Source organism: Clytia hemisphaerica, unplaced genomic scaffold (genome assembly GCF_902728285.1).
Source record: "Clytia hemisphaerica strain Z4C2 unplaced genomic scaffold, Clytia hemisphaerica genome assembly, whole genome shotgun sequence".
Taxonomy (NCBI): Eukaryota; Metazoa; Cnidaria; class Hydrozoa; order Leptothecata; family Clytiidae; genus Clytia; species Clytia hemisphaerica.
Genome location: NW_027103621.1, coordinates 1,095,725 through 1,119,123, shown reverse-complemented (window position 1 = coordinate 1,119,123; position 23,399 = coordinate 1,095,725). Strand labels below are relative to the sequence as shown.

The 23,399-nt window shown below is 35.8% G+C and overlaps 2 protein-coding genes across 2 annotated transcripts; one reads left to right on the top strand and one right to left on the bottom strand.

Moving 5' to 3' along the window:
- The first annotated feature begins 61 nt into the window (after nucleotides 1-61).
- On the top strand, nucleotides 62-3,181 carry LOC136802399 (transmembrane protein 127-like). Its single transcript, XM_067059138.1, has 3 exons — nucleotides 62-384; nucleotides 696-860; nucleotides 1,219-3,181. Exons 1-3 carry the CDS (start codon nucleotides 144-146, stop codon nucleotides 1,554-1,556), a joined length of 744 nt encoding a protein of 247 aa, XP_066915239.1. The 5' UTR covers nucleotides 62-143; the 3' UTR covers nucleotides 1,557-3,181.
- Nucleotides 3,182-4,737: 1,556 nt separating this feature from the next.
- LOC136802404 (pyruvate dehydrogenase E1 component subunit alpha, somatic form, mitochondrial-like) lies at nucleotides 4,738-22,702 on the bottom strand. Its single transcript, XM_067059142.1, has 7 exons — nucleotides 22,531-22,702; nucleotides 20,476-20,602; nucleotides 19,787-19,878; nucleotides 19,199-19,297; nucleotides 16,670-16,888; nucleotides 10,573-10,749; nucleotides 4,738-5,541 (listed from the first exon to the last, which is right to left on the bottom strand). Exons 1-7 carry the CDS (start codon nucleotides 22,618-22,620, stop codon nucleotides 5,362-5,364), a joined length of 984 nt encoding a protein of 327 aa, XP_066915243.1. The 5' UTR covers nucleotides 22,621-22,702; the 3' UTR covers nucleotides 4,738-5,361.
- Between the last annotated feature and the right edge of the window lie 697 nt (nucleotides 22,703-23,399).

The following is a 23,399-nucleotide window of genomic DNA, read 5'->3' as shown; positions in this document are numbered from 1 at the left end:
CTATTTATTTTCTTAGAAGTCATTACTGCCTCATGATATGATAGGATTTAGAAAACTTCTTTCGTTTTATAGAGTTATGTATGAAATAAAACACTTTCTCGGATACTTGGTACTATCGTTATTATAAGCAGCAACATCCAAATATGTTTGCAAGGGCACCTTTTCCCTATCGGTTCCATACCAGGAGGGGACGGTCTCGACGCCGACATGGTAAACCTGAGACCAACAGGAATATCCCGTCCGCTTTCTTTGGTCTGGTTGTGACTGGACTATATGCTATTACAATGGCCGAACCAAACTGGTTTGAATTGGATGGTGGAATTTGTTCTGGACGACATATTGGCTTATATACAATATTTGGGATGAATATTCGATTAATTAAAGGTATGGTTGGTAAAAAGTATCAAGATTTTTACGTTGAAGTCTCAACGAAATCATTTTACTTCATTGAGTCAAGTCAACCATATTTTGGACATAAATCTTAGTGTATCCGTATAATGTAAGAGTATGGATGGTTTTTCCACGAAGAATGAAGTTTAATTGGTAATTCTTCAATCTCTCTTTTTTTCAACTTCAGTTTAAATCTAAATTCTTTCCAACTTTGGCTACATCTCTTCATCTCATTTTAGATCAGTTTAAAACCATCTTATACGTACAGATTGGCTTTAAGTGATATGCTTTTTTATTTCTTGTAGGGAAATGTATAACAGATGGCGTAATTCTGAAATTGCGTTTGTGTGCATCGTTCGCTTTGCTGGGTGTCATCAGCAGTATGTTTCAATTCGCCCTTGACGTCTGTGGAAGCAATCGAACTGGTCTCAAATGTTTAAGAAGAAACTCCATTGGAAATATTTTGTCAGGTGGGATCTGTGTTCATGGAAATCTCTTTCTTGTGTGTTCGATTTTTCAACCAATAACATTTGAAGCTTATAGGTCACACCTTTGATAAAGTTAGCGAAAAACAAACTGCTAAAAAAAGTTCATGGCTATTATGGTAGATTACGGTTATCCTTAAGTGGATTAATTTTCAACAAAGTTCTTTCATTTATCTAGGGGTTTTGGCCAAAATTCGGATTTCAAATTTTTTGAGAAAACTAATTTTTGCGAAAATTGGTTTGAATGAAAATGGCGAACATCGCGAAAATTAGTTCGAGAAGGGTCACGGAATGATTAATCTTTCCTATCAATAGCTGGTAATTATTTCATATTCCATTTCAGTTTTGTACTCTGTGGTCATTCTTGGGCTAAGTTATTGGATTACATTGGATATCAGTCAACTCGAACTAAAAACATATACTGGCGAAATAATACCGATCAGTTGTAAATTTGCTGTGGCTTTTTATTTGGTGATTGGTGCTGGGCTGGCGGCTTTGATTGCAACAACATTTAGTTTAATGGAGATTACTTGTGAAAGAAGAAGACGCCAACACCGAGATAGGCGTATATTGAATGGTAGTGATATGCAGTTAGAATTGATTTGTGACGGAACTGAGGAGAGTAGTATGACCGTATTTGATGATCTACCTCCAGTAGCGCCGCCTATGTACCAGGAATGATGATTTCTGGTGTGTTGTATCTTGAGTTGTTGGAACCACAGATTTATAAAGCCAGAAGGCTAGATGCCGTGCTTTAAGCCATCACAGGCAAAAAAAAGTTAATGTAGGAAAAAATAGTGTTGCTATTGTTTTCGAAAACCCGCGAAGCTTTTGATTGGTCAAGCGCTTAAATTCTACTGTAATGTCACTTAGGTAGGATTTCCTACCTAACCACGGCACACTTTTCAGCAAAAGTACGCCATCTAGCCCTTGGGGCTTCATAAATCTATGGTTGGAACTTGTGCTTGTCGCTGCTTGGTGCGGTGGTATTCATAACACACTGATCACACCGTACAGTAAACATGCCCGAAAAAATCGAGTGCTTTCTACACTTATTAAAAATTCGCGTCAATAAAAATTTATGACAGGCACTCGATTTTTCAAGGTTGTTTTTGTATTGTGTCATGGATAATATAATTCTTTGTGAAACTTGAAAGGATAATTATTACATTTGGGTACCAAACTCTTAGATTCCACGAATCAGTTCTTTCGTAAGAAAACTTTTGTTATTTCGTTGGTTCGATGTTGTTCTTCTTCTGTTCATATTTCTTTTGACTTTTAAAAAGTATGTTTTAAAATGGAAACAGTTTTTTAAAATATTACGACACCGATAAACATCTAATGGCCCGCGTAATATTTTTTTACTATTCTTAACATCTTTTTATGACAATTACACCGCTTGTCTTTGTGATTTTGCAAGTTATTTGATAATGAATTTCTGTTTCATAAATCTTTGTGGTGTTGATTCACCAATCCTTATCGTTTTGTTTTGGTTCGTCATACGCACACACACTCACAACATAGTGATGTATAATGTACATCACTGAACTCGAAAGTAATGTCTAATGACTGGAGTGACCATAATTCACAAAATCTACGTCGCATAAAATTTTTCTTACCAAATTATCAAATTGACAACGACACAGATTGTGCGGTGCTCATATCGAAGCATCACCATGCGTTATCGAAAGTTCAAAAGGCGTTTATTTTCGAGTTGCTTTATATTTCAATTTTGATTTGTTTTGCTTTCAAACTGTAAATAGATTGTTTTGATACTACTACGAGAAAAATTATATAAAGTAAAGCAATAAGTTTTTTTTATTCTATATTGTTATTTTAAAAAAGGAAATTCGCACAGCATTTAAATTTTCTAATAAACGTTTTATGGAGTCCGATTGCTTGAGAAGAATGAGTAGGGCCGTCATCCGACCCTTGTAAATTTGACCCCTCCCCCCATTCTCATTCACACAGCCTTTTGATGCAAAGCTTTACAAGTGTTTCGGGGGGTGTATCAAATATTTATTCGAGATTGTTGAGTGTTCCCACTAAAAATTATTTTGTGGTATATTTTACTACTATAATAGTGATCATTCAAATCAAGCTTCGCTGTCAAAGTTATTAAGCTTCTTGAGCTTCTTGAGCTTCAGTTCTTTTTATAAAGATATTAAAACTGTAGATTTATTCTAAAATTTGATTCTTTTTTGTTTGTTTTATTTGAGACGTAAATAATGATGTTATTAAATGATGATTATTTTTGTGTAAAAAGATTATATTAATTGATTCGAAGAAATCATATTTGTTTGTTATTATACCTAGCGAGCACCTCACCAAAAACCGGGATTTTCCATCTCGTTTCTTTGGTGAATTCCACTTAAACGATGCCTTTCAAGTGCCCTGATGATTTTTCCCTACTGCAAGAGCTTCAAAAAATTATAGTGACGACAGTAAATCGAATGTTTGGAGCCCAAAAATTTTTTTTCTCAAATCCACAGGAAAAGAAGTTTTACAAAAATGTTTGCTGCATGCAAAACTTTAACATCTCTACTTTATTTCCCGAAAGTTCTTTTTGGAAAGGTGTATAGGGGGGGGGGGGGGTCTATGAACATTTAAGAGTTGTGTGTTGTGGAGAGAAAGAACATATGAAAAATCGCAAAAAGAGTGACAAAAATGGAAGAAAAGTAGTGCAGAAACAATGAAAGAAGACTGGAACAAGCGTCAGCTCTATGAATTAGTATGGCGAAATTCCTGAATTTCCTGATTTTCACCTTCATGGTGAGGCTTTTCGGCAGTCAGCGGTTTTTATGCATGAAAGTACTAGTAACACGTAGTTATTCTAATCGAAATTATTGCATTAAAACACTTAGGAAAAAATAACACCAATTGAAAAAAAAATTGGGGGGGGGGGCATATTCCAAAAGATGGGAGCACCATTTAAAAAAAATGACTTTGGCTCCTGCATAAAGATTTTCCCACAACGCCACAGCTCCGTTTTTCAAATTTATTCCCTTTTTAGTGACCTTGTGAAGACCAAAGCAAAATAAAGACATTTTGGAAGCATTATGTAGGAAGAATAGAACGATCCTTAAAATAACCATTAGGTAAAAATAATCAAAACGGAGTAGTAAATATAGAAGCATGGCACCACAGTACCAACATGGTTGTATTTTTACATAATTTTTACTCGAAAACGGATGTTTTTTGAATTTTTAGCTTTACCAGATTTTTCGAACTTTTATGGACGAGTGAGCATTCACTTCCTGAGCACAATTTGAGCTTACTCATAAAAATTGTACAGTTACCCATTGAAAGATTCACTTACTTGGTGCTATTTAACCGCTACTTAAAAGCTAACTACAATCAGTGCCATAACATATTGGCACTTGGCTAATTTACCATTTTTCCTTTCGAAAATTGAAGTTCGAGCGAGAATGTCAATTTCGGGCCTTCAACTTGATTTCATCGGTTATGTCGATCTGGGAGGGATTTGTTGGTTTCTAGGCTATATTTCAAGCCCTACTGGACCATTTTTGGACTTTCGGATCCTCAGATCCCAAGGTCTTAAGTCTAGCGTTAAAACTCTACTTTAGAGCACTTGCAAATCGATCGTGGTTTCAAAACTTCCAAGTGGATTTCCCTTTTGTGCCAAGTATTTTGTCACTGATTGTGGTAAGAAACAGATAGAAAATTTTGGTCCCCTGCTTCCCTGCGGCTATCTCTGTGTATTTAAAAAAAAATTGAACTCACAAAATTTACGATGATTTAGATTAACTTGTATACGTCCATTTTTTGCGCATTGGGTATTGCGAAAGTGAAAACAGTTTAAATCTTTATTGAATTCAAGGAAGAAAAAATTACATTTAAATTTAAGTCTATAGATAAATACTTTTTTCTTTCACGGACAAAAAATATTATTACAACCTCGGTCCCAGAGCAATAAACAGGGAAGAATAAAAAGACTATTATTGACCTGAAACCGAGGTTGAAATGTGTACAATAGTCAAATCTTTAAAATATAAAATCAAAAAAAAAAATCACAAAAAAATAATCTCACTTTTCCCGTGAGAAGTAAACAGAAAGGTATTAAAGGACTAATGTAACCGCAATTAGAATTTAGGTTGCATAATTATACTTACAAAATAAGTACTGTATTTTACTACCGAATCTAAACTTCCGAGGGAATGAAGAGGGGATACGGAAAGTTTTGTAACTTTGATTCTAATATTTATTTTCTATGTTTGAATAACAAGAAGGAACACAATTTGTCATCAAAATTTTGTGCCATTTGAAAGTGATGAAAAAACGAATTCGGCCAGAATGTGAAAAATATGACAAGTGAAAATTTCATTAGTTCATAATTTGGATAAGAATTTGTCTTTGGTCATCAATGCCTTTCTTAGATTCCAAATAATTTCAGCAGAAACCGTCACAACATCTCAAGAGTTAGAAAATTTACATAGTAACTAAATAATTTAATAGTTTTCAATTATTAAAACTTCAATCTATCATTTGTTGGGAATTGAGTGAACAAATCACTTCCACGAACACTTTCACCGCCAGTTCCTTCTGAATAAATAAACATGGCCATGTCGTCGCGCGGTGGCTCGGCGTCCGTGCGGGCGAACTGAACAGCTTCGTCGACCATTTTCTTGACTTCTTGGTCGACTTTCTATAATGAAGAATCGTACATTGACAGTGATACCAGCAAGAATTCCCTCGGTAATATTTGTTGACCATTCAGATCTGTCAACCCCATCAAGCAATAACCCTTTAAAAGTCAAAGGGCCCCACTGGGCAGTCATCTCTTTGCGCTATCTTTAACTGGCTACACGCTTTTTTTTTATATAAGAAGAACATTATTTTTATTTTTGTGTTGTTTTAAACAATAGACTTATTGTTCAAACTCCGAAATCTCACCATGGTATTGGGCTTTTCCAAAAATAGTCCGTACTCTTAGGTTCGAAATAAACGGGGGGGGGGGGGGGGGGGGTTCGAATAAACTGGGGGGGGGTTCGAATAAACTGGGGGTTGGAAAATTTTCTAGATTTTAATGAACGGGGGGGGACCTAATTGCCGGGGGGGTTGGAAATTGTACTTCTGAAACCCAAAATAAGGTAAAAATAGGCTAAAATTAGCCTATTTAGAGCAAAATAAGGGGCCTTCTCTTTGACAGCTGAAAATGTTCTTAGAGATTAATAAACGGGGGGGGGGGGGTCCTAATAAGGCCCGGGGGGTTGGAAAATTTTCGAAAAATTAACAAGCGCGGGAGGGGGGGGGGGGGGGGGCGTTTATTTGGAACCTAAGAGTACTCCCCTGTTGAGGATATCGGATATCCAGGGGTTAACAATTTTTGTTCAAAAGTTGATATCTAAAAGGGAGCGGATATCCAGGAGGTAAAAAAAGCGTGTATAACTCAAAAATGAGTAGCTTTTCAGAACACTCGTAGAAACTGTTGAAAAGAGCATAAAACTTTGATGATGACGGGTTGATTTCATGCTTATCTTGCCTCCGATGTAGAAATTTTCACATCAAAGACTAACTGCCATCCCTCTCCTATGGGAAATTGAGCCACTCCGTTAGAGTGAGCGGCTGCCAGTCCGCCATTTGAATATTAGATAGCTTTCAGACCGGCCCTTCTACACCCTTAACAATAATTCTTAATTTTTGAGATGGGAGACAACCAATTCATTTGGGTTGAATTATTATTTTTTACATTTGAATACTACAAAACTTTTGTCCAAAAATCTAAATTTCTATCTTTTGATTCATTCATTTTTCTGCTCCTAAAAGTTCGCACGTTTTAAAAGGCTGGAATCTGTCATTCACTTGAGCTATTTTTTTTTTACTTTTTTTTTATTTAATTTTTTATTGAAACAAAAACATGTACCCTGTGTACACTACGAACATATATTACAAAATACTACTAAACTACACAAGTCCCTCCCTCCGCTAGAAACTTAAGTTATATCGCCAGAGGTAATAGACTATGAAGAAAGGAAAAAGTAAAACAAGGCGTGACGTGGAGAGAGCTATGGTTGTAGTAGACTAAAATAACGAACCACTGAACCTTCATGGATATATTCAACGATAGAAAGAATTATAGTTTGATTTAATCACATAAACATCACCGTATAATAAAAGCCGACAAAAGGGTTTAGCGGGAGGAAAATAACACCCAAGTCTTGTAGTTTGTCGAATACTGTAGAGATTGTCTCGCATGGGAATATATAGAGCAGTGCAGAAAAAAGTGCTGAGTATTTTCAACTGAGTTAGTTCGACAACCACAAAAAGGGTCTAAAATATCACGAAAACCATGCCTAAATTTGTGCTCGTTGAGATGACTGAACCCTACCCGAAGTCGATTTAGAAAGACTGCACCTTGATTGTCAGAAACATAAAAAAACACGAGATTGTTTGGGTCTCAAAAATTAGTAAAATTGCATTCTTAAAGGTCTTAACAGAAGGTAGATTTCTTATATTACCGCCCAGGACATTCCACTGGGATATGCAGTGAGGAAAGAAAAAACGCTCAGTTCGTATATTAAGAGGATAAATAGGATTTCTTGTTCTTATGTTAACTGGCTCTGTAAGCCTTGCTGACAGATTGTTGCGTAATTAAGATGGAGCTTGGTATTTATTTATTATTTATTCACTCGAGCTCTAAGTGTAAATATACTGTCGATAAAAATAGTACATTTTTCTCCCTTGTCCTATTCAATCCTCCTACACATCCACACAGCAGCAGCAGAAGTAAATTTCACAAGGAAAATTTCTCTATATTTCATAGGAAACAAAAAAAAATATTTTGTTTTTCTTTGAAAAATCGAAAGTATTTCACAATCTTGTTTTTCTGTTGTAGCAAAACATTGTGGGCGAATGGAAACCACAAATTTGACCAATAGGAGATCAGTATGCAATGGGAAAGAGAGCATTTTTCAAAAAACCACCTTCCACTAAATCAGAACTTTTACTCGAAAGTAAAGTAAATATTTCGCAAACTTGTTTCGTTTTTCTTGCACGAGGAAAAGAGTTAAGGAAATAACCAAGATATCAAAATTTTCCGCATTAAACACGTATAGCTGAAATGTGGCATATAGCCGCACATTTGAGGTACTGTAGTGCGCATAAAAAGGGATGAAAAAATGTCATTACGAAAATCGAGTGAAAATCTAAAAAAACCCGAAGTAAAATTTCGAAATAATGGCAGTAAAACAAAGCTATCAAGATCAAATAGGGGGAAAACAAGATGATAGAGAGAGATGGAAGAGAGTTTTAAAATCGTGTAGACTGTGAGGTTTTTAATTCGTTCTGAAAAGGGAAGGTCTATGTATGTTTTTTTTTCATGCAAAATAAGTGTATCTCATCTTCAGCCAATCAAGATCCCGTAGATAACTGTCAAAACCACGCAATTTTCAAAAGACTTCTTCTAGAAACTTCGTCCATCCAATATATCTTATTTATGAGTTTTCCAACAGTAAAGAACTCCCAGGGAACTGAGTTTTTTTGAGATGTAAGGCCATATAAATCAAAGGCCTGATGTGGGAGCAAACTACTAGGAAACAAGTGATACTTTTATGGACCTACCTGGTTATCAAACTAATCAATGAACATTGAAACAATGACAAGTGATACTTTTATGGACCTATCTGGTTATGCATTTAACACATATATAATTGATATCTACGTGAGCGTGACCATTAAACAATCATTCAGAACACAAATAGTGACGATCTATTAAAATTAGTCGTTTGTTTCTTATAAAAAAACGTTTAGAAACCAAAATTTCATGCTCTTGAAATGTTCTTTCATATTCATTATTCAAGACTTTGTGAGCAAAAAAACATCTCTCATAAAAAAATAGAGTAATTTGGCTAAGAACTTTGATGTATGCTTATTAATAGTGACTCTTATAGATAAACATGCGTTTTTTGAGCCAACAAAATTTAGCTTTTTACCTATGATGGTACCCTACTTTCATGCAAAAAAACAAAAAAAGTTAAAGTTAAAACCCGTTTTTTAGCCGTTTGTTGGCCCAAATTTGCCCCCAATTTTTTTTTTTGAAAGTCGGGCTCCGTCACATTCGAGCGCTTATAGTTACACATCTTTGTGCAAAAAATCAAAAAAAACTAATGAGCCAATCACGAGGAAAGCTAATAACGAACAAACGAACGAACGAACGAACGAACGAACGAACGAACGAACGAACGAACGAACGAACGAACGAACGAACGAACGAACGAACGAACGAACGAACGAACGAACGAACGAACGAACGAACGAACGAACGAACGAACGAACGAACGAACGAACGAACGGACAAAGGTTAATTTATAGGACCTCCACCCCACCGGGGTAGGTCCAAAAAGCATACTCTCGGGTACCTAATAGCCGAGGGGAGGCCGCTAATTGATTTTTCAAAAATTTCCACCCAGGACGTTCTTATTCCAACCCCCCCCCCCCCCCACTCATTGATTTTTGGGAAAATGCTATTGAAAGTTCCCTCTTTTGCCCTAATTTTGCTTTCTCCAAAATTTTCCACCCAGGACATTTATATTCCAACCCCCCCCCCCCCCGCTTATTAAGATTTTTTCCAAACCGCCCGCTTATTCCAAGCCCCCGGCTATTAGGTACCAGAGAGTAAGACATAAAGAAATATAAAATAAAATAAATAAAATATAAAATGTAATGAAAGCATATCTATTCTTGATATGCGTAAGTCATTTTTCTAGCGGAAACACCCTAAAAAAGCCGGGATTTGACCTCTCTCTGTTACTAAAAATAGAAACACGGAGGTCAAAAACCGGCTTTTTTGGGTGCTTCCGTTAAAAAACATGACGGCATCTTGACTTACGCATATCAAGAATTGGGAGAAACTATCAACACTATTGAAAAAGACTTTTGAAAAAAAATAAAAAAGCTATTAGACGCTTTTCTTTATAAAAACAATCCACTATCAGAAAAATGCACAGCTTAGATAGATGAGGTTTCTAAAAAACCAGCGTTCTAAGGTGACATTTTCTTTGTTTAGCAAAAAATAATAATGAAATAATAATAATTTGGCTAAGAACATTGATCTATGCTTATAAATAGTGATTCTCATAGATAAAGATTCGTTTTTCAGCCAAAAAACAATAAGTGTTTCTAGAAAACTCAAACCATTGCCCTCCACCGTGACATTTTCATCTTAAAAAACTAATAAACATAATAATATGGCTAAGAACATTGATGTATGCTTATTAATAGTGATTCTTATAGATAAACATGCGTTTTTTTGAGCCAACAAAATTTGTTTGCAAAAATCTGCTTGAGCCATCTTTTACCTATGATGGTACCCTACTTTCATGCAAAAAAAATAGAAAAAATTAATGATCCAATTTTTCACAAAGTCCAAAAAACCCGTTTTTAGCCGTTTTTTAGCCCAAATTTGCCAAAAAAATTTTTTTTTCGAAAATCGGGCTCCGTCACATTTTGGCCACCACCATTTTGCACCTTTGTACCAAAAATCAAAAGATTCCTATGATTCAATCCTGAGAAAGGTTGGTAACAGACGAACGAACGAACGGACGAACAAACACAGGTTAATTTATAGGACCTCCACCGGGGTAGGTCCAAAAAGCGATAACAACACTAATTGATTGATTTATTGATTGATCGATTGATTGATTGATTGACGAGACAGCAAAGTGAATAAAAAGCAAACCTTTAATTCTGCTTGTGTAGCCAGTTCAAGCCCGACCAATCGCTCTTTGAATCCGTTGATGGGATCCCGTTTTTGTCGGGTTTCTTGAATCTCGTCACGTGTTCGATAAGAGGTGCCTGGATCGGACATGCTGTGTCCGAAATAGCGGTACGTGTTCAGTTCCAATAGAATGGGTCCCTATTAGAGAAAAGATATTAAAGAGGTCACGAACATGTAAACGACTGGACGTCTATCTTATATTGCGTCTTTGAAGCGAGCTTCGTTGCCGCCTGTATTTCAAATTTGGTTTTAAAAATCCGACACAATATTCCGTCACAAGTTCATTTCTTTGAATTAATTAGGTAAAAGGATTGATATAGTGTAAACATTGCTCATAATTCACAAAATAAATATTCTTAAAAGTTTGCAATATACTTTATCAACATTTTTCAACGCTGAAATGCAGAATTTCAACTGCGTGTATACTTTTGATATTTGAATCACTTTTGTCACTCCAATAATTTTTCAAAATAATAATTGAAAAAAATAGTATGCCAAAATTGAGGTCCTGTGTCATAAGAATATCATAATTTGAATCACATACTCTCGAAATTTATTTTATACTTTTGAGTCCAAATTTAGCAATACTAGTCGGAGTTTTGACAAGCTGACGATGCACCCGAAATTGGAGAAAGAGAAAATTAATCAAATTTGAGTAAATTTAGTCGAAAAATCACCCTTGGTGCATTTAATTGAAGATTTTGACCATTTTCCGGATTTTTCACCCTTAGAGTGCACTTCTCTCATTTTTGCTCATTTCGACCCTTACAGTGCACTTTGGGGAGCTCGGAAAAGGGACTCTTAATAGTAGGGCATTTACCTTGATATAGATAAAAGAGAAAAACAACAGAGACTTTAGTTGAAATTTTGACGCTGTTAGCAAGACGTTGACGTTGTATTCCCAAAAGGTATATCATCAAAATCTATTGTTTCGTTTTATGTTTTTAACGAGGCGGCAACAAAGCTAGCAGTGCTTTCTACAAAAATACAAAGGAGATGGATGCTCAGTTTTTATATGTTCATGGAGACGTTGAGCTTGACGCGAGATTTGATTTACGATCAAAACGACTCAGCACGATCAAAACGACTCAGCACCATCTACACTAGTCTAGCATGCTAGACGACTTAACTCAGTAAAAAATAGGAAGTAGAAAACTTGTCAGGAGCATCAATATAGTCGTCTAGAATATTTTGTGCACAACAAACTTTTCATAAAAATTCTCTTTTTTCATGTTTTTGGATAACATTTTCAGGGGGTCTTGTTGGTTGGTTTTGGTTTGTTTTTTTTCTTTCACTTAGAAATTCTCATTGGCTGAAATTTTTATTTGTTTATGTATTTTGTTGTATATGATTGTTTTCTCACCCCGCAGAAATCTGCGGGCCCTGCTGGAACTCCCGTAAGCTACGGAAACCACCTTAGCCCAGTCGTTTATTTTAACCATATCCCGACATAAAAATTTCCCGCTTTGAACAAAAACGTTATAAACGACTGGATTCCCAGTCTACATCTACACAGGCAAATAATTTTCCTTAATTCCTAAACGAAATCTGAGATGAGATTTGCTTACTTGCTTAGATGCTCAGGCCTGAACAGGCCCCTTGCTCCTCATGACCAGGTCTTTCCAAGCATGACGGTCCATGGCAACTTCTTCTAGTTGAGCCAGTGCAGAACCAGTATCAACATACATTTGGTCTTTCCATCTCTTTGGAGGTCTTCCACGCGGTCTGGGGTTTGTGAAGTCGTCTTTGAAGGCAATTTTGACGGGATTATCCAGGTCTCTGCGGATAACATGGCCAAACCAGGAGAGACGTCTCTTTCTAACGATGTCAACGATGGTGGTGGTGACTCCAAGCCGGTTTCTGATTTCAACATTACGAACACGGTCCATTAATGTAAGGCCGAGAAGTGATCTGAAACATCTCATTTCGAAAACTAGCAGTAACTGTGTATCTGATTTTTTCAGAGTCCAGGTTTCCGAGGCATAAATTGCTATGGGGACGATGAGCGCGTTTGTAGAGTCGTAATTTCAGCTTCAGGCTTATGTCTTTGTTACGCCATATTTGATCTCTTAAGCGTCCAAAGCTGGAAGATGCTAAGCCCAGTCTTCGTTTGATGTCGTTTGTAGTGCCTGGAACGTTACTTCCCAGGAAAACAAAGTCACTGACATTCTCAACGTTCTCATTGTTGATTTGAATGGGTACTGGCGAGTCACTGATGGTTTTGCATTTAGATGCGTTGATCTTCATTCCCCATTTGGAACAAGCGGTCTCAAGTTCAGCTGTCGATATTTCCAATTTTTCAAAGATTGCGGTCACAAGTGTAGTGTCATCAGCATACCTTAGCTCCGTGGACATATTTTCTTTTAGTTCAAGGTGGTCATCGAGACTCTTCAGCTCATCCATAACGAATTCCAGGAATATGTTAAATAGGACTGGAGATAGCAGACAGCCTTGTCGTACACCAACCTTGACCTTGAACCAATTGGTGATTTGTTTGTTAACAACTACAGCACATTCAGCATTTGAGTAGATGCTTTCAATGATATCAACGATACGTGGGTCAATACCAATCGCACGCATCATTTTCCATAATGCTTCCCGCCAGATGGTATCGAATGCTGCCTTGAAATCAATGAAGTGAAGGTGTACTTTGACGTTCCTCTCCCTAGCTTTCTCCAAAATTTGGCGGACAATGAAGATTGCATCGACTGTTCCTCTGTTTTTACGGAAACCAAACTGTGAAGGGCGAAGAAAAGATTCGGTTCTTTCTGTCATTCTCTTGAGGAGTATTCGCAGGAAGACTTTGCTAGGTATCGATATCAATGAAATGGCTCGGTAGTTTTCTGGATTTGACTTACTTCCTTTCTTATGTACTGGGTTTATAAGGGATTTAGACCAGTCTTTCGGTGAGATGGTATCTCTTTCGACTTTTGTGAATATGGCATGGAGCATTCGGACCATTGGTTCACCACCAGCGATCAGGACCTCGGCAGTGATCTCGTCAACTCCCGGGGCTTTCCTTTTCTTCATTTTCTTTACAGTTTTTCTTACATCCTCTATCGATATCGCTGGGAATGACTCATTCTCGGCTGGATTAGAGACTTCATTGATGGCATCATCTTTGTGTGGAAATTCCTTGTTCAGGTGTGCTTTGAAATGGTCTTCCCATACTTTCAAGCTGGGTCGGTGTGCTTTATGCCGTTTTTATCTTGCATCAGGTTAGGATTAGCACTGCGTTTGTCTTCCAGTTCTCTGACTGTTTTAAAAAGGTTGAACGAGTTATTACGCTGAAGGTCATTTTCCATTTGAACAACTTTTTTCTCAAGATTTTCTTTCTTATGTTTGTTGATGGATTTCTTTACGTCTTTATTAAGTTTTCTATATCTTGCTACGTTTACGGCATTACCATCTTTCAGCAAGGCTAAACGGGCCTTGCGTCTTTCCTCGCACGCTTTTTCAACTTCTTGTGGGAGACCATCAACTTTTCTGTGCTTAACCCGTCCGATCAGTTCTTCAGTTGCTTCATTGGTGACTTGCTTGAACTCATTATAGACGGTGTCAATATCGTTTGTTTCAACAAGCTGAAGTAAGGGTTCGAAGTATCCGCCGATTCTTTGTTGGAAAGCATGGAGTACGTCAGGGTCTTTCAATTTCTCGACATTGAAGCGTTTGGGTAGTGAGCGTGACTTCTTGAATTTCGGTGGGGAAAGGTTCAGTTTTGCTCCAACTAAGGAATGGTCAGATCCTATATCAGCAGAGTGATATGACCGGCTGTTTTTGAAAATCCTTTTGATGCGCATATCGGTAATAATATAGTCTATCTGGTTTTTGTGGGTTCCGTTCGGTGAGACCCAGGTAAATCGGCGTTTTTCCGGGTGTTTGAAAAACGTGTTGGTAATGACAAGATTATTGATAGCACAAAACTCTAGTAGTTTCCAGCCACGCTCATTGCTGACTCCTAAACCAAAATAGCCAACATTATCACTGAAGTTTTCGTGTTGGTCTTTTCCAACTATAGCATTGAAATCACCAAGAAGAATCGTGTGACTATTGCGAGGTTTTCTATCTAGTTGCGACTGTAGAACGTCATAGAATGCGTCGACTTCTTCGTCGGGATAGTTGGAGTCTGGTGCATAGATTTGAAAAACGTTGAAAAGTCTCTTTCCGATTTCCAGGCTCAAACTGATGATTCTAGGACTAACAATATCATACGACCTCACGCAAGGTAGGATTTCTTTCTTTATGGCGATTGCAACACCTTGTCTGTGGATACCGTCCTCTCTACACGAATGGAAAATAGTTAAGTCATTATAGTCAAAGACTTCATCCAGGTCTTTATCCCAGTGGGTTTCAGATATCCCAACTATACTTAGATTTAGCTGGTGAATTGTCTTTTGTAGCAATTTCATTTTATGTTCATGGTTTTGCCACATAGTCCTGGTGTTCCAGGTTGCGATGTTGAAAGGTTTCTTCGGAGAGATTATTGCGCCCTCTCCCTTGCGGGTGCTCCGGACTGAGGGACCATTAATTCGATGAGATTTAACAACAGTTTAATAACATCGCTATTATCTATTTATTAATTAAAGAACAGATTTTCGCCGGATAAGGCGGCGCTAATACACAGGTTGCAAAAATAAAGTTTGAAGTCAAATCACGATTTTACCCGAAATGTTTATGTGTTTATTACATGACCTTTATTTCTGATTGGTTCGAATTTATTGATACTAATAAAGTAATTTCATGTGAGTTGTATACCAAGTAACATGGGAATAAAATCACGTAAACTTTTCGAGCAATCACATGTTTTGACTGTAGTAGTATAATTTTGCAACCCGTGTATTTAAAGAGCCTCTTTTTGCCGAACAAGGTGGCTCTTTTTCAGAGATTTCCCGGAGAAGAGACACAATAGAATAGGCTAAAGCTATAAGGTGAGACAAAGAAGGGTCGATTTTGACAGACTTATTCAAAATACCCAAAATTCGAGAGAATTCTAAAAAAAGGTGAAAGGTGAAAGAAAAAAAGCACACTGTTATCCTAACGAGTAACGAGTTAGTAAAAAGCTCTCTCAATTGACAGCTTTGGGAGAATCAAAATATAGAGTATGAAACGTATGAAGAACATCCGTTTTCTTCCATTTCCAAGAAAGCTTGCAAGAGGAAGTGAAAATCCCATCTATTTTGATTAGCCGGTGAAAACTTTCCTCTTCAAAAAGACTTTCACCATATTTCCATCCATCAGGCAAGTTTTTGTTATAAGTTCAACGAAAATAATTTTAAGGATCTGAAAGTTTTTTAACTTCTAACGAAATTCCCTAACTTTAAGACATCATCAAGATTTTTCAAAATTTAACTCAGAAATTTAAAGTCTATTTCAAATTAGCTGGCAGTGTTTTTTTAAACCTCATTAACTTTCGATAGAGTTTGAATTAAGTAGCGATTTTGTGCTCATTGAAAAGACAAACAAGAGCGGGATATTGTCATAGAGAAAAAAATCAAAAAGATCGGAAAATTAAAATTGAAAATGAAGAACAAGAAAATAAACTTCTTATAATTGTGCTATAATTATTTTCACGCGAGTGATTCTTTGATCTTAGAACATCATTGACGTGAAAAATGTTTTCAAAAAATTTGTTCTATCGAAAGATATAGTCCAAAGTCTATCAATGATTGACTTCAAAAATCATCAAAAAACAACAAAAAAGTCCCCTTTTGTAAGTAAACCAGGGCAAAGTTTTAGGGTGTATTTTTTGATTGAATTAATATTTTTAAATATTTTTTCGCATTTATGAAGTTCTAAGATTGAAGAGTTTCTGATACAAAAATGAAGATCATAGCATTATTCTACAAGAAGTTGATTTTCTTCTTTTTCATTTTTCATCTTCGTTTTTCCATGTTGATAATATTCCACTTCGGATTATCTTTTCAACAAGCATAAAATCGCTACTTAATTCAAATTCTATCAAAAACACTGTCAGCTAATTTGAAATAGACTTTAGAATGTTCAAGTTTTCAAGGTTGAAGGGTATTGGATGGAGTGGGAAAAAGAGAACGATTCTAACCTTGTTTTTGGCGTGATCAACAGCGTATTTGGAGGCCTCGCGGACACTGATGACACAATTCCCGTCCACTGAGATGCCGGGGATGAAATCACCACGTGTGTAGAACTCGTCGACGGCTGATGCTCTGTTTGATGAGGTACCCATTCCATAACCATTGTTCTCCACAACGAAAATACAGGGCAAATCCCACAGTGCAGCCATGTTGAACGTCTCAAAAATCTATAATATTACGTTAAGATGATGATTAGTCAGACTTTTCTTTTTATATAATCATTTTTGATATCTTGAAGGAAAAAATTTAGGTGGGAAAGAAAATTTTGCGGATTTAGCGGATTTATCCAAAATCAAAAACACACTTTTTTATAAGCAACCCTAAATTTCGGCTCAGGACAGGAGTTGCTAAGGATTTTCTGGATTTCAGCCAAAAAGTTGCTTATGGATTTTGAGCCGAAAATGCCTAGCAACTTCAAAATTTTTTGCTTTTTATCTCATTTTACGTGCAAAATGTCCAAAATGTCCAAAATTGGTATTCAAATACCATCAATACACATTTTAATGCCCAAACGACCCTTTTTTGGTATTTTTGGTTGCTTTCCCGATTCATGCTTAGTTTCAGGGTTAGGTTACTAAGGCCAAGTTGCTTATAAAAAATATGTAATTAATTAAATTTTTGAAGAAAAAAAACTGCGCAAAAAAAACACTCATATTCAGAAATGATATACACGCTTTTTTTATAAGAATATACTTTATAAGAATATTCATAATGAAATTGGTCAAAAGATTTAAGGATATGGTAAGAATACCACCATCATCATTTATCTCGAGCGCCTATCACCCTCGGTTAACATCGGCCTTCTATTATCCTGAGAACTCGTCACTCTGTTTTAAAAAAGTGTTTACAATTGGGCCTTCCACTTTCACACGTTCACTGAAGTAGATCCCAGTGCTTTAGTACGTTACAGTTTTCATAGCACGTTACAGTTTTCATAACACCATTCTTATATAAAAAAGCGTTTATTTCAACTTCTCGGTGAAGTTAGTGTTTTTTTCGGACTTTTAAAAAGTGACAATTACGTAGAAGGATTTTGAAGTGTTGTTATTAATTTCAAAACAAGAAGAATAGCAGAACCTTAAGGGAAAAATACTGGTCCTACAGTACAGAATTATTTGAAGATCCCTGATATCAAAGGTACATTTTTTAGCAAGAAAACAATAAATTTCATTTTGACGTAAGAACCGTGGTAGTATCCATTTCCAAATTGAATTTAGAGATGAACTAGACAAATAGATATGTAGTTTTTGCTCAAGACCATGAAGGGAACCAAACAGAATGCCTCAGGCTATCTGATTATATCACGTCCCATCTGGTATTTCATGGGCCAAAACTGCAAATCCCTAGCAGGACAGCAGGGGGTGTACAAAAAACTAAGCCTGAAAATCATGAAAAAATAAGCCTCGGCCAAAATTTCCTAAGTTCGTATAAAAGGACGTATTGAATGGGGACTAAAGAGAGACGTAAAGAAACTGCTAATTTGACGAGAAAGATTTTCATTTATAGGCAAAACAAATTACATTTATTGTTTTGCAGGTCTAGCTTCTCCCAAAAAAGGAAAATACAAATTAAGGTGGGAGATATAAAAATAAAATGTAAAACATAGCACAAAAAACAAAACATAAATACATACGTTTGTTACACTAAAGAGTGACACTAAAGAGTGATACTAAAGAGCGACAATCGTCTACTAAAGTACATTTCAAATTAGCTGGCAGTAAATTTTCAATTGCGTATTACTTTTGATAGGTTTCGAATTAGATGGATAAATATCTTTGGACTGAATTGTTTTTTTTGAAAAAAAATTCACAGCTGACATGGGCAAAGATTGAAGTTTCCCAAGTCCAAAAATGGTGGTTATAACATTGCTAGATAAAAAGCTGATTTTTTTTTTCGTTTTTCATCTTCGTGTTTGGAAATTTTAGAAAAATTTTATATGCATAATATTCCACTCCGGATTGCCTTTCCAAAAAGTATAAAATCGCTATCTAATTTGAAACCTATCAAAAGTAATACGCAATTAAAAAGTTTACTGCCAGCTAATTTGAAATGTACTTTAGATTAAGATTGGCAGTAGAAGAATTTCTTTCTCATTATATCGTCATATCAATCATCGCAAAACGTGGCAGACCACATTATGTGACCAAATATCACTTTTGGCGATTCAAAATGTTCTTGTAATGTTTCATGTTCCGTAAACATATTACTACAGTAGTTTAATCATAAAATAAAAAACTCCAAGTCCTATTTGAGGCGTAGGTTTACTACGCTAACAAGCCACAACCATAAAGTTATATAAATATAACGGGCGTTTATCATGAAAATTCAAAACATGATAAATAAGCGAAAAAAGATTCAAGCCTTAACGAATTCTCTAGCCCCGAAGTTCTTCAGACAATAAGACAGAGAGGAGAAATGTTAGAATTCTAAGTAGAAAGGTGAGGAAGCAATGATTTGCAAATATTAACTCTTTATACCTGTCCTTGATTAGCGGCACCATCACCGTATAAAGTGACACAAACACGTCCGTTACCACGGTATTTGTGTGCAAATGCTACACCGGCTCCCAATGGTACCTGAAAAAAAGAATTATTAATTCATCAAATTATTCATTTATATTAAAGCGATACAAGAAAGTGACAGTTAGTGTGTTTATAAAACTATTGAAACGCGAGATAAATGTACGGGACAGAAAATCTGCGAATGTGTCCTACTGCATTGTATCCCCATTGGAAATTAAATGGACTAAATTGCACTCCAAGATCACCTACATTGGTGTTTTTGAGCTGGAACAATAGATTTTTAGCAGCAAACTACTACTAAATAAAATAGATTTGTACTCACGCATAGAACGCACCTCCCCTGAGCTTAGGGGGGCTAAACCATTTTTGATTGATTGGGGGCTGTATTTTTCAGAAAATAATTTAAAAATTTTCCTTGGCACCCCCCTGAAAAATGCTGGGGGCTGGACCCCTCTGCACACTATGTCACGTTTTTTGCATTCCTAATGTATCAGACTTCTTTACTGAGTTGCCTAATCCAACGTGATCAAACGGCATCCTTACCTGAGCACCTACAATACCATTTCCACCATAAAACTCATGCGCATACATATGCATTGAGCCTCCTTTCCCTTGCGTACATCCTCCTTTTCGACCTATATTGACGAGAATTGAAGAAAGGGGATAGTATTCTAACACCAACAACTTTGAATAAGGCTGGACTTAAAAAAATGTTGATTTGTCGTTTTCTCTAAACTTGCCGACCAAAATACTTTTATTGCTATTTTGACGAAGAGAATCTTTTTCTTTAAAAATTACAAAATGTAGACAAAAATACCATGAATGACCAAAATAAAAAGATTTTCCAACCGACCGACCCACCTCCAAAATCTAGGGTCGGTGACGTCAAAACAAGAATTTGTCCAGCCTAACTTAATTAGAAGGTATTATAAACAATAATCCATCTTGGTGAAAATCAGTTTTTGAGAATAGATAAATTTTGAATCGTGTAGCAGGGCAGCGACCTAAGCCAGCTGACTAGCGCCTAGTACTTATACCTGAGGGTTGTTTTGATTTTAAACTCTCGTCACTAAACTCACAAAACACTATTTTTTATATCACAGAACCAGTAATTTTTATCGAGGCTCGACTAATCCTTTATATCCGGCATTTTGAGGCTCAAATCGTTCAAGTCATGTTTTCTTCAGCACAAAACTGATGCTACAACCTAAAAAAATGAGGATTTTAAATACCTGTCAATTCAGCGAGAACTTGTTTAACAGAGCGCCCTTTGAGATAGGTCCAGCCGTGGGCGCGATAAGCAGTGATGACACTATCATCGGGCGTTAAGGTGGCGGTCATTCCAACAGCACACGCTTCCTAAAGATGTTCGAAACAATATTAAAAGGGAACATTTTATTATATTAATCACGTGTAATTGAAACGATTAAAGTCATGGGTAAAAAGCACTACCCTTAATATAACCTGGGCTAAAGTTTCTCAATTCAGCCAAGAAAAATCTTTGGTGGGAGTTTCAATAACGGTGTAAATGCATCGAGAGCGCTCCTTACTCATGATGAAGCGCCGTTAAGCGTTAATTTTTAACACTGCAATGGCTTCTTTACAGGTTCCCCGATCAAAGATGATGGATATAGCTGACAGTTGTTTTGACGCGTGACATCTATTATTAAATTTTGTATGGCACTGCAAAAATTTTCTTTATTAATTTCACAAGTACTTTACTCTCATTCTAAGAAATGCAATTTTAAAGTGGTTAATCCTAACGCTTTGAACAACAATGACAGACCTATTGTAACCTAAATAACCTTTGTTCCACTATTGTTTGAAAAAAAAAGCTTCATAGTTTCAATAAAATTGCGTATAAGACTCTAGTAATTTGGAAGGTTTGTGAGTTTAGTACTATTTAGGCTGCATGCATCCCCAAATTAGTTTTGATATATAAGTACTATTGTCCACTTCCTATAGAGCATTTTGTTTATGCCCTCGGAAATCTTCGAGATACAACATGAATGATGAGAAAAATGGATGAAGCTAATATTCCATTCATTTTATAATTGAAAATTGTAAAAAATACGTTCATTTTTAGGTAATCAAACATGATATGTATAAAAGACAAAGCTGGACAAAGTGTTATTTTCTCTTTTTTTGTTATTTTGTTATTTCTTTATTTTTGGTATTTCAATTTTTAGAGAGACTAAAAGAGAGACTAAACCTACTCAAAAGTTAAAAAAAAAAAGAAAAAAGAGTTTTGAGGTCTGCAAAACAATTTCGTAAATACTATGGATATTGCTAAAAATAAAGATGGAACATAATGTAAAAGTGTTGTAATTTGCAAAATTGATAGATCATTCCCCATAAGAGACAACACCATTTGGTTTAAAGGGCTAGGATAGCGATGGATGGACTTATTTTTAGGAAACACGTAGGAAGAAGATCAGTTTAATTCACTTTTTGCATAATTCTATATTGGGAAACACATCATAATTACCCAGAAGAAAAAAACGTATCAAAAAATGATAAACGGTAGATAACGTGCATCTCGTTATTACATTATTAAAGTCTGCTTTTTATTTATAACATAGACTAGAGTCTACTTTTGGCTGAACTTTGCTTTTTGATAATTTTTTATGACGCTGAGTCCAGTGAAGTAGACTAGGAGCGTTTGCCGATGTCGCCATTTTAAAAAAAAATGTTGAAAATCCAAATAACAATAAAACTACTTGGAGTTGAAAGATATAATCAAAAAAGAGACAAACACGATTAACAGATTTGCAATCCCTTATTCTCAAATAAAAACATTGCTTCATACTGTTTTTACTTTCCTGGCGGACTGTTTTACAGTCCGCCTAGGCAAAAGCATATTACCATATGCTACCGGGCCACTTAATCGCGCCAACCAGTCTATAAAAAAAGCTTTAAGTGGACCCCGGGCTATTTATAACCTTGAAAAAGGATTTTCAGAATGGGCAGGTTATGGCAGCCCAGCAAATTGCTTTCAAAATCAATCAAACACACAACCGATTTTTTTCCCAAATTTTTATTTGTTCTAAGGTAACAAGGCCAAGGGATTTTGCCCAATTTCACATCCTGACATGACATTGAATTTTTACAATCCTTTTAACCCTTTATCAGGATATCGATCATTTTTTGGAACACCCCCTTTACTGTTTTGACCTTTTAGATCAATGAACGGGAAAAAAGAATTAGAGAAAATAAAATTAGTCAAATAAAACCCTAAAAAAAATACATCAAGATTTTAAGAGGCTCCATGAAAAGAAATTTCATACTTGTCCTGAGTAGAGATGACAAAAACCACGGATGACTTTCTCCTTGTAAAGCTTGGATGCTTCTTGTTCAAATCTTCTGATGGTGACCATTTCACGGTAATAATGTAAGCCTTCATCTCTGGTGAGAGTGGCACTGTATGGCAACTCAATGTCCAAATTATGAAACTTGTACGGCTGAAAATAAAAACTCTTTTAGAGCTTGGGTGTTATTATCCAACGAAGGTGTCTAGCATACAAAGTCATAAGATGATTTTAAAATGCTTTGGTAAGCTTTAACAATAAGGATGGAGTGAATCAAAATGTTCATAACTCGTTTCAAGAACCATGAGGGAAGTTGTGATTATAAATCAGCTATTCTATTTAATTTAGTACCTTTGTTTGTTTTAAAATGAGGATTTTTACTGCTTTATAAAATTGGACTGTTTTATCCAGAACACAATGTACTTTTAAAATTAATCCATGCAAGCTTTCCAAAACAAGGGACTAAGAATTTGGGAATAATAAAATATAAATACACTAACCTGTCCCTGTTAATACAACAAGTGATAATGTTGGTGAATGTGAAGGTGATAGGAAAAAGTAAAGAAATGTTAGATTAGAAGAAGATTGAAACATATATTAACTGTTTAAAGCAAATAGGCAGTATAATGAACCGAAGTAATCTAAAAAATAGACTTTCCAGTTTTTTTGCTCTTATTACAACTAAATAATGATGCGAACCTTCAAACAAATTGGGAAAATAAAGTAAGATACTTCTGACAAAGAACATACGAGTGAGATCTTTTCCTTGTTTAGCTATGTTATGGGGATTCATGGGTTGAAAAAGTTCTGAGCTGAAGAGCTTTAAACTGTTCCTAAGATATCACATT